The sequence below is a fragment of the Bidens hawaiensis genome, unplaced genomic scaffold, assembly GCF_021521415.1.
Source record: "Bidens hawaiensis isolate Kalapana, Puna unplaced genomic scaffold, B.hawaiensis_p1.1 tig00003430_1, whole genome shotgun sequence".
Taxonomy (NCBI): Eukaryota; Viridiplantae; Streptophyta; class Magnoliopsida; order Asterales; family Asteraceae; genus Bidens; species Bidens hawaiensis.
This window is the reverse complement of record NW_027491191.1, coordinates 1,171,019-1,183,473: the sequence shown is the minus strand read 5'-3', so window position 1 is coordinate 1,183,473 and position 12,455 is coordinate 1,171,019. Positions and strand designations below refer to the sequence as shown.

At 38.0% G+C, this 12,455-nt stretch overlaps 1 protein-coding gene across 1 annotated transcript; it reads right to left on the bottom strand.

The window, feature by feature from the left end:
- Positions 1–377: 377 nt before the first annotated feature.
- Positions 378–764, bottom strand: LOC143623398 (uncharacterized). The gene has a single exon (XM_077094321.1). The coding sequence runs from the start codon at positions 762–764 to the stop codon at positions 378–380; it is 387 nt and encodes a 128-aa protein (XP_076950436.1).
- Between the last annotated feature and the right edge of the window lie 11,691 nt (positions 765–12,455).

Here is a 12,455-nt window from a genome sequence, read left to right as displayed (position 1 = left end):
AATTTTACCTTTCCGGGCCACCATTCCGGATATCCGACGAGTTTAAAGCACCCGTCACGATTGTGCTCGTCTTTCCCGCAAAAGTCACAATGTCCTGTCTTGTCGATGTTGGTTTTCTTGTTTGTTTTAGGCCAGGTTCGGTTCTATGCAACAACAGGTTCTTCTCTTTTCATAAAAGCTTGGAACGCAGCGGAATCGGTGTTGGTCTTCTTCCCCATACTGCCCTTTGTTGTTCATCATTTGAAATAAGACGATATGCCTCCAACAAAGTGGGAATAGGCTTCATGGCAAGTATTTGGGTTCTAATGATTGAGTTCTCCTTGTCAAGTCCAAGAAGGAACTCATACAATCTTTGTCTCTTGAATCAGTTTAGTTTCTTACTTATCCCACATGAACCCCGTACACAAGCACTTTGTAACCGAGAAAATCGAGGTTATCTCGCCCCATATGACTATCAGTCTCGTGTAATAGGTTGACACTGAGGATTCATATTTCTTTGTTGTTGTCAGTAATTTCTTAAGTTCATACGCCCTAGGCGCGCTTTCTTTCTCGAAACAACCTGGCAAATCGTTCCATATTTCTTCGGCCGAATTAGCGTATCTCACACTAACACTTATTTCCTTTTCCATGGTTGTAGCTAGAAATCCTCTAATCATGGCGTCACAACGTAACCATGAGATTTGATTAACATCCTCATTTTCTGGTTTCTTCAAAGTCCCGACAACAAACCCAACTTTATTTTTGGCGAACAAGAAGGTATCCATCTCTTGACCCAGTGGAGATAGTTGTTGTCATTCAAGGCTTCATTCACATGCATCTACCTTGGGTAGTCTAATGGGTTAAGATAATATGGTGTGGTATGATCGGCATAAGAGTTGTCGATGGTTGTTATTTTGGGCAGTTGGTCACCAGCCATGATGAAGAATGAATGGCGGCTGTGTTAGGGTTTGAGGGTTAGGGTAGAGCAGATTATGGAACCACGCTCTGACACCATGTGAAAATTGGTATCATGATTATAAAATACAAACATATGCAATGATTTATACATCAATAAAAGGAAAATTATGTCTACGATTAAGCCCATATATAAAGAAACTCTAGAATTTTACCGTTTCAGAAATGGAACCATTGGACTCGTACCCTAACAAAGTACCCCAGAAACTTCGATTGAGTTTTTTCATGGGTAAAAACTTTGTATAGCAAAATGGGGCGTCTCCGTTAATATAAAACTCAACTACGTCTCTTGACCAACTTGTTTCGTTGGATTAGAAACTGCAAAACTATTTTTTTCATGGGGGTGGGGGTTTTCGGGAACATATGAAGAAGATGCTGAAGTTATTGCACAAGGCCTCGTTAGACGCCTCCAAACATCATCAGTCAATCTTGCCGATTTGAAAAGTGGTTGTGAGGAAAAAAATTCTTCATTTTCTTCTTTGTCTCTTCGGTGCGCCTTTTGGAAGAAAATTAAGTGTTTGAAAGATGGAGTATATATCAATGGTAGGGTTTATGTAAAGATGTTAAATATGAAGTATGTATTTATAGTTGAAACTGGGTCATGTATCATTTGAAACAAGATGTATTTATCTCTTACAAATTAATATCACTCATCTATAAATTTATGTCATATAGTTCTACCAACTTAATACTACCTGCCAAATTCCCAAGTACCAAGTTACACATTTAAATCATTTTAGTAAATATAATAATAATAATAATATGTATTAAATTATTTTATAAATTTTAGTAAATCACTTATAAATACCACCATTCATACAAAATACCACCTCATTCAATTATAAAACCTACTTCAACCACTTTGTAATTCAACTTCCTCATTCAGGCATCATATATTCTTTGCCACTCAACACCTTTGTAGTGCAGTTATATTATGGGGGGTAAAGTGTCATACAGACAAGGGGTTGTTATGGGTGCTCCGGGAATAACTCGTAGCACTACGTTATTAGTTTCTCATCAGATCAATTATTCTGAGTTGGTTGACAACATAAGTAGATGTGCTCAAATTGACCGTCAATGTTGTTGTCTAGAGTTAACACTCTACTAAGACTTCAATGGAGGTTCTTATACTACACATATTCACCAAGAAAGTGATATGTATTTAATATACCAACTAGCTTCCCTTGTTCCTGGTTACACTATAAAACTCATGTGGCGTGGACGACGGTAGTTCCATACTTGCAACAACATGAGCATGGTAGTTCCTCAATCATTGAAGATCACGATGAAGGTTTTTATACTTCCTTTTTTACATCCCTTTTAATTATTTTTATAGTAAAAAAATGTTTTAAAAGTTAATAAATTATTTTTTTGCTTGTAAGACTCTCTTGCTGAAGAAGTTGAAGACACATCAGAGAGTGAACCATCTGTTTCATGAATCGGAGGACGACCAACCACTCCCTCCTTTGCCTCAACAACAAAGTCAGGGACTTACCCATTTTCCCGACCTTAATTTTTTTGGTAGAGGAATAGATGAAGACTATATTCCCATGGATAATTCTGCGGAAGATTAAATGGATCTTTGTGACGAAAAAGATCCAGAATTACGTATAAATATGTATTTCACTTAAAAAGGCCAAGGTTATAGTGGATTTGAAGTGGCTCTAGTAGTCTCGTGGTTTTACTCTTACCTTGAGAGGCTTTCCATGCTAAAATTATTGTGTCTTATTTACTTTTAAATACCCTATTTGTTTGCATCCTCATTGGTTCACTCGGGTCAGGAAATATTTTAGCTAAACGAAGATTAATTCTGCAACTTTTGTTTACCATTCGTGGCCAGGTGGTCGTTTTTCCCAACAGAGTGGTATCAAAGCTTCGTCTCGTGTTCTTGGGTTAAGGCTTGTTTGAACGATGGAAGCTAATACAGGTAGGATGGTGAATTTGAATGGTTCTAATTGTCATGTTTGGAAAGGCAAGATGGAAGACCTTCTTTATGTGAAGGATTATTATTTGCTTGTGTTTAGTACCGATAAATTTGAAGATAAAACTGTTGAAGAGTGGAATATTTTGCATAGGAAGGTTTGTTGGTATATTCAGCAATGGGTTGATGATAATGTTTTGAACCATATTAGAGGGGAGAGTTATGCTCGTACTCTATGGACCAAGCTTGAAGAGTTGTATGCTCGGAAGACCGGGAACAATAAGTTGTTATTGATTAAACAGTTGATAAACTTGAAATACCGTGATGGAACTCCTGTTACTGATCATTTGAATGTTTTTCTGGGTGTTATTAATCAGCTTGCAGGTATGGGTATTAAGTTTGAAGATGAGATACAAGGTTTATGGCTTCTTGGAACTTTACCTTATTCTTGGGAGACTTTTAGGACATCATTGTCCAACTCCGCCGCAAACGGTATTATCACTACGGATTTGGCTAAAGGTAGTATTATAAATGAAGAGATGAGAAGAAATTCAAAAGGTTCCTCCTCACAGTCAGATGCCATAGTTAACGCAAGTAGGGGGAAGCCATAGGAGAGGTCTGAGTAATAGAGCAAAGCACCGCAGTAAGTCTAAAGGGAAGTTTGAAGATTTTGAGTGTCATCATTGTGGTAGAAAAGGGCACACAATAAAATGTTGCAGACAATTGAAAAGGGAGAACAAGAAGGCTAATTACAACAATAAAACCAACAACCATAAGAACGACGACGGTGATGAAGGTACTTTTGAAACTAACACTACCACCAAAGAGTTTCATATTTTTTATGATTATGATAGGGTGAACATTGCACGTGATGATTCGAGTTGGGTTGTTGACAGTGGTGCTACTTGTCATGTGACATCACAAAGGGATTTTTATTCGTCTTATACTCCTAGTTTGGGAATGTCAAAACGGGTAATAATGGGCTATAAAATATCGTTGGTGTTGGGGATGTTTGCTTGAAGTTGATATTGGGATGGATTTGGTTTTACACAATGTAAAACATGTTCCGGACTTAATTTTATCTCTGCGGGCACATTAGATGATGATGGTTTCCGCAGTACCTTTGGTGGTGGAATTTGGAAACTTACTCGTGGTTCGTTGATCGTGGCAAGAGGTGAAAGACTTCAAAGTTATACATGGCACATCCAAAGATTTCCAGAGACTCAGTTGATTCATTGAAGAATTCTGATGTGACCGATATGTGGCATAAGAGACTTGCTCACATGAGTGAAAAGGGGATGTCTATTTTATTGTAGAAAGATGCCTTGTCCGGTGTGAAAGATGTTCATTTGAAGAGGTGTTCTCATTGTATGAATGGTAAGGAAAAGAGAGTTTCTTTCATATTCATCTGCCTCATAGAAAAGAAAGTATAGTTGACTTGGTGCATTCAGACGTATGTGGTCCTATGAAGACCAGAACACTTATATTTATAGATGATCATTATAGGAAGGTATAGGTTTATACTTTAAAGTCTAAAGATCAAGTATTTGATGTGTTTAAGCAGTTTCATGCCCAAGTTGAGAGACAGATTGGGAAGAAGCTCAAGTGTATTCGTACAGATAATGTAGGTGAATACATTGGTCCTTTTAATGCTTACTGTAAAGAGAAGGGTATTCGACACCAAAGGCTACCTCCAAAGACACCACAATTGAATGGTTTAGCAGAACGGATGAACCAAACGTTGGTTGAAAGTTTTAAGTGTTTGCTCTCATATGCAGGATTGCCTAATTACTTTTAGGGAGAAGCTTTAAATACAGTGGTACATGTTATTAATCTTACACCTTGTATTCCTTTGCATTATGATGTTCCAGACAGGGTTTGGAGTGGCAAAGACGTTTCGTATCGTCATTTGCGGGTCTTTGGATGCAAAGCATTTGTGCATATTCCCAAAGATGAAAGATCAAAGTTTGATGTGAAGTCCAGACAGTGTATGTTCCTTGGTTATGGGCAAGATGAGTTTGGATACAGGCTATATGATCCGGTTTTAAAGAAGTTTGTAAGAAGTTGTGATGTTGTGTTTGTGGAAGATGGAAGTTTGAAAGATATTGAGAAGATACAGGTACTTCCTCAGTACACTTATGATCTCATTGATTTGGATCCTATTCCTACTCAGCATAATGAATCACATCACGAAGATGATATCCCAAATGATGAACAGCATGGTACCAATAATGTTGATAATCAAGAGTGGGTAGATTTGGATGAGGATATTCATCCCGAGTTACAAGTATATATGCATGCATTTGCCCACTCAGGCGCTCTACGAGAGATCGTCAACGTTCTACTCGTTATTCGACTGGTGAGTACGTCTTACTCACTGATGGGGGAGAGCCCCGAGTATTATGAACATAAGCATAAAAAGAATGGTTTGAAGTCATGAAAGATGAGATTAAATCCTTGTATGAGAACAATACCATTGAGTTGGTGAAATTGCCTAAGGGCAAAATGGCTTTGAAGAACAAGTGGGTCAACAAATTTAAGATTGAAGAACATACGTCACGGCCAAGGTACAAGGCAAGATTGGTGGTCAAAGGGTTCAGTCAAAGGAAGGGTATTGATTTTGATGAGATTTTCTCTCCAGTTGTGAAGATGAGTTCCAACAGGGTGATCCTTGGTTTATTTGCTAGTCTTGACCAGTAGGTTGAGCAAATGGATGTCAAGACAACATTCCTTTATGGTGATCTGGATAAAGAAATCTATATGGAGCAACCTTAAGGTTTTCAGGTTAAAGGTAAAGAAGATTATGTTTGTAAACCCCAAAAAAGTCTTTATGGGTTGAAGAAAGCGCTGAGATAGTGGTACAAGAAATTTGAGTCAGTTATAGGGAAGCAAGGCTACCGAAAGACTGCATCTGATCATTGTGTTTTCTTTAAGAGGTTTGATGATGATGATTTCATCATATTATTGCTCTATGTTGATGATATGTTGATTGTTGGCAAGAATGTAGAAGAATTGTTCAGCTGAAGAAAGAGTTAAGCCAGTCGTTTTCTATGAAAGACTTGGGGCCAGCTAAGAATATTCTTGGCATTCGGATTACTAGAGATAGAGCTTCAAAGAAGTTGCACATGTCACAAGAGAAATACATTGAAAAGGTGCTTAGCATATTCAAGTTGTCTAAAGTTAATGTGGTTAGTACACATCTTACTCCCAACTTTAAGTTAATTGAAAAAGATTGTCCTACTTCTGAGAAAGAGATTGAAAAGATGGATGGTGTTCCATATGCATAAGCGGTTGGAAGCTTGATGTATGCAATGGTATATACACGGCCTGATATTGCCCATGAGGTAGGTGTTGTTAGTCGATTCTTGTCAAATCCTGGTAAGAAGCATTGGGAAGCAGTTAAGTGGATCCTTAGATATCTACGGGGGGTACTTCCAAATTGGGTATAACATTTGGAAATTGGGAGCCGATGCTTGTTGGTTACACGGATTCTGATATGGCAGGAAATACGGACAACATGAAATCCACTTCTGGATATTTGATGTTATTTGCAGGGGGAGCCGTGTCATGGCAGTACAGACTGCAAATGTGTGTTGATTTGTTGTAAGGCCCCGTTACCGGTGCCCTACTTTGGACGTTGGATTTATTCATAAACGCGGTTCTAAATATCAGAGTTAATAAAAACTTTCGCGGAATAATATAAAAGTCAACCATTCATTACAAACATCCATAACTTGTCTTTCAAAAACATAACATAAAACATAGTATTTCAAACATCACGACAAATCTCCAGATGCCAGCCTCTTCGGATCCTGCCATGTGTCTTCCTCAAGCCAACTACCTTAGTCGATTAGCCTGCGTGCATATTAAAAGTCAGCTACGCTGAGTGAGTTCTAGTTAATCAGGCGACATACAATACATACACATATCTTACATACATACATATCTTAACCTTGTATAAATATCCATAAGAGGAACGTCACATAATATCTATTAAAAGAACTATTACTATTACCCCTACTATTTATATTCTCCATAGAAGGACACTCTATATATATATTCTCCATAAAAGGACACTCTATATATATATATTCTTCATAGAAGGAACATCCTATATACTTCCATAGAAGGAACACTATGCTTTCCATTAAAGGAACACTATGCTTTCTATCAAAGGAACACTGGGCTTTCCATTAAAGGAACTCTATGCTTTCCATCAAAGGAACACGGGGCTTTCCATTAAAGGAACACTATGCTTTCCATTTAAGGAACACTCTATATATTATCCGTAGAGGGAACTCTATATATAAGTTATCATTTAATATCCATATAAGGAGACAATCATCACTATTCTTGGCAATACATGCAATATCCGAAGATCGTTCATGTATCGACAAGTAATCATCCTTGCATTATATACAATATCCATATCTTTATTTATAACCTAACGGTACGTGCAATATCCGAAGATCGTTCACGTATCGTCAAACGATCATCCGTATCAATCACATATATCATACTTGGCATACACTTACCATTCAAGGTAAGTGTATTAACTATCACATTAAGTATGCACACAACCCCGAAAACATAACAAGGAAATGGGGCTAGAAACTCACCTAAATTCTGTTACTTCCACCGATAGCAGTTAATCCTTTCTTTAGCTAGCACGGCTAACTGTATAACGATTACACGTATCAATCAACTATCATTTTCCATATCGTACTTTTAGTATAATTATAACCCTCCACGAACAGGGGTCCGGGGGCAGCGCCCCTGGTAGCGGGGTTCTATGGGCGGCAGCCCCTAGCAGGGTCCAAGGGGCAGAGCCCCTGGCTGGGGTTAAGCTGACAGGTCAGCTTGGAAAAATTTTATTTCTATTAATTGTCTTATCACATTTTCCATTAGGATTTCAAATTATTATCTAATTCGCCATCTCATTTGCTATAATGAATTAAGTATAATTCGTTATCAATTCACACTCTAATTCGCTATCCAGATCACATTCTAATTCGTCATCCTTCTTTAGCTGATTCGTTAATCTAGTTCGTCATCTCTCATGACCTGATTCGCTAGTCTAATTCGTTATCCTAACGAATTGGGTGGGTAACGAATCACGTGATTCGTTATCTGATCATAACGAACTGGGGAGACTGATTCGTTATTTGGGCATAAGGAATTGGTGAACTAATTCATTACATTTCCATAACGATTTAGGTTAATTGATTCGTTATCTTCTCCTAATGAATTACACCCATCATATCCAGACTTTGACTTAGAGGTCAAAGTCAAAATCGTCAAGAACACCATATAGTCAACGTATCTTAGATCTGCAATTAAACCTTCGTTTCTTAACCAAATAAAACGATTTAGGTATCAATGGATTCGGAATTACAGCGCCTACAAACCCTAACCCTTTGTTCGTCCAAATATTCATGTTTATAGGGTGCGTTTTTTAGGCATATATGTTACGGGTCTTCATACTAGCAATTAGCCTATCAAACTGTTATGGCTCTCAGTGAGGTTTGCTTTGTTAAGTTCGTTTTTATCATATGTATACAGATATAAGACTACCTAAATGAATCCGGATCTAAAGGAACGATTTCTAGTTATAAATGTACCTTAAACGAGTCGGTTTACGAACACGGTTAAGCCTTGATGTTGTTTTGGTTCTTCACGACGATCTAGCACCAACGGGTTCGGGTTTCCACCTTCGAATCTTGGCTTGGATTAGGATGGTGTTTGTTTGTGTTTATCAAGGTGTAGGCTATAGTGTAGAGATAAAAATGGAAAGGATTAGGGTTTAAGATACTTATACTCCCTTAAGCCCAAGGACCTAATGCCCATCTTTCCCTTTTGGTCCATAATTAACTCCATCTAAAAGCCTACTTAGCCCATCATATTTTATTATTATCAACTGAACGGAAAATTGGGATGTTACATTTGTCTACTACTGAGGCTAAGTATATATGGCAGCAACAGAAGCATGCAAAGAATTATTGTGGTTGAAAAGATTTATGCAAGAGCTTGGCTTTATGCAACAGCGCTACGTGGTTCTTTGTGATAATCAAAGTGCTATTCACCTTACTAAGAATCATATGTTTCATAAGAGAAAAAAACATATTGATGTAAGGTATCATTGGATTAGAGATGCTATTAAGATAAGTTGTTTGAACTTGACAAAGTTCACACCGATGATAATTGTTCCGATATGTTAACCAAAGCTTTCGCAAGGGAAAAGTTGAAGATATATTGCTAGCTCGCCGGGGTGGTGAATTCTTTCTCATAGACAAAAAATAGGGGATTTGCTGGGATATTTTTGCCCATGAGAAAGCCCAACAAATTTTAATTACATGGGTTTATTACTATTATTATTGTTTAGTAATATTAAAAAGAAAAAAAGAAAAGTCTTCTATTTGGTCAGAATATTTCACAAACAAATTGAGATTGGTTTGGGCCTCGTGATCACAAACCCTTTACGTGGGCTCCAAGAAACAAAACAAATATAAAAGGTTTTGTTTGTGTGTACAAATTTAGCAGAAAAACAAAAGAAATAGAAATATTTGTGAACAATTTTTTGGAGTATCCTTCTATACTCCAAGATTCTTTTGGTGTTTTGTGAAGAGATAAGAGATGTTATAGAGACCGGATATTTTCTCGTTGGTGTTACCTCTTACTCGTACTCTTTTGTAGTTTGATTCTATATACTTGATGTTAGTTTGTACCAAGTATATGATGATTTGTGTATACCTTTAGTTTTACATAGAGAAGACTTTGTATTGCTATTATTGGTGATAGTGGATTTGAAGCGGCTCTAGTAGTCCCTTGGTATTTACTCTCGCCTTGTGAGGTTTTCCACGCTAAAATTATTGTGTCCTATTTACTTTTAAATACTCTATTTGTTTGCATCCTCATTGGTTCATTCGGGTCGGGAAAAAGTTTAGCCAAACGAAGATTAATTCTGCACTTTTTGTTTACCGTTCGTGGCTAGGTGGTCGTTTTTCCCAACAGAGTTCTCATCTAGTCAAAGTGACATGGTTTATGTGAAAGGATACACAGTGAATCGCGGTATCGCACCAACTCTCGTAGACATTTTGAAGAAACACAAGGACTTTGCAGCTGCATGTATCTTGAAAACGGGACCTGTAAAAAAATCAATGGTTGAGTCGGTTTGTGAACTTTTCCAGCAGATTCAAACTGATGTTCTTAAGAACATGTCAGAGGCAGAGTGTGTGGTGGCGGATGCAAAGGCGGTCAACATGGATGTGTCATGGCTTGAAGCTCCTTTGGAAGCTGTCTGCAAGAAAAAAGAGGCAAATATAGAGTATTGTAAGGCCCCGTTACCGGTAGCCCTACTTTCGTGTTGGATTTACTCATAAACGCAGTTCTAATATCAGAGTTAATTAAAACATTCGCGGAATATAAAAGCTTTCATAAAACATTTCATAACAAAACACATCTTGTCTTAAAACAACATCTTGTCTTTCAAAATAAACAAATCATTAAACTTAAACGTCTTGAGTCTTCCGATGCCAGCCTCTTATTCAGTGCCACGTGTCTCCTCAAGTGAGCTGCCTCATCCTACTCACCTGCGTGCATACTAAAAGTCAGCTACGCTGAGTGAGTTCTAGTTAATCATACATTATACAATACACACAAACTTATATTCATACTTTCATTCATACTTTCATACTTTCATACTTTCTTTTGTATTAACTTGCTTTCATATCTTACGTTATAAAGAGCATTACGCCCTACATTCCTCGAGTATTATTAGGGCTCGGTACCCTCCTTCCTCGAGTATTATTAGGGCTCGGTACCCTCCTTCCTCGAGTATTATTAGGGCTCGGTATCCTCTTTCCTCGAGTATTATTAGGGCTCGGTACCCTCTTTCCTCGAATATTAGTAGGGTTCGGTTCCCTAGTTCTCGAATATTAGTAGGGTTCGATTCCCTCTTCGTTACCATACAACCATACATCATACCTCGAGTATTATTAGGGCTCGGTACCCTTTTCGTGACCATACAACCATACAACCATCCTTTCCTTCTTTTATTAACTTTATCACGTTCATACACATAAGCATACATATCATACTTACCTTATATATATAGCGTTACAACCTGACAGTACGTGCAATATCCGAAGATCGTTCACGTACCATCAAGCAATCATTCACACATTTCACATTATTCACGTAAGGCATACACTTATCTCTTAGGATAAGCGTATTAACAAACATATTGAGTATACACACAGCCCCGAAAACATAACACATAAATGGGGCTAGAAACTCACCTGAATCCTGTTACGCTCTCCGTTAATCGTTATTCCCTTCTTGAGCTGTGCATGGCTAACTGTATAATATTTATATGTATCAATTAACTACTACTACTCATGTTGTATTTCTATCTTTATATAACCCACAACGAACGAGGTTCCGGGGGCAGCGCCCCTGGCAGCGGGGTCTAGGGGCGGTAGCCCCTAGCAGGGTCCAAGGGGCATAGCCCCTGGCTGGGGTCAAGCTGCCAGGTCAGCTTGGAAAAATTTTATTTCCATTAACTGTCTTAACACATTTTTCATTAGGTTTTTAATTTATTTTTCAAATTCGCTAACTCCAGCGAACTTATCATTAAGCGAACTTAACAATAAGCGAACTTAACATTAAGAGAAATTACTGTAAGCGAACTTAGTGTTAAGCGAACTTATCTTTTAAGCAAACTTATCCTTCAGCGAAGTTAAGCATTCAGCGAACTTAACTCAGGCGAAGTTAGCATTCAGCGAACTTAGCCTTAGGCGAAGTTATCATGGGCGAACTTAGCTTTAGGCGAACTTGCTTGAAAGCGAACTTGCATGAAGGCGAAGTTATGGCTTGCAGGCGAAGTTGCCCAGCTGCCGTCTCTGTTCAATCTTAATCACCAAAATCACCCTTATTTCATCGAGCATTTCTTGGATATTACGTTAACTAACTCCGCGATCATTCCCATGGCCTAGTTCGGGTAAAACTTAGCCCGGAAAGACATAAAGTTTGGACCTTTATGGTAAAAACGTTCAATACTACGTAAACTTTAAAGGTCAAGAACATACCTCTTGCGCTCGTTCGATCTTGGTTAGCTTGTTTATGCACTCTAGATCTCGTGTAATAAGATCTAATACCAACTAACGTTTACTCTCTCTCGGATCTTGCTCGTTTCTCCCACTCGGCCGCCGGCCGTATATGGTGTGTGTGTGTGTTTGGAGTGTGTAGAGATTAAGATGGAAATGAATGAGGGTTTAAGGTTTTAGGTTGGTTTAGGGGATATTTATATCCCTTAAAGCCCATGGACCTAAGGCCCATTCTCAGTTAACCCATCTTAATTAATCTAAGTCCATGATCCGTTCTTTACTCGATATTAATTAATTAATAACGCGAAATCACTAAACGTAACTTTCTTTATTTAACATTTTAATATTTAGGATGTTACAAGTATTGTTTGTATTTAGAAACAAAAGCAAGCGTCATGAGGCTTAAAAGACTATCCCAGAAGGATCTGAGAGACAACCGTGCGGAGCTTTTGGCTGCACACCAACGTTTGAAACAG

Bases quoted from the DNA above. Each gene is read 5' to 3' on its own strand.
- LOC143623398 (XM_077094321.1), bottom strand. From the start codon at position 764: ATGGATACCTTCTTGTTCGCCAAAAATAAAGTTGGGTTTGTTGTCGGG.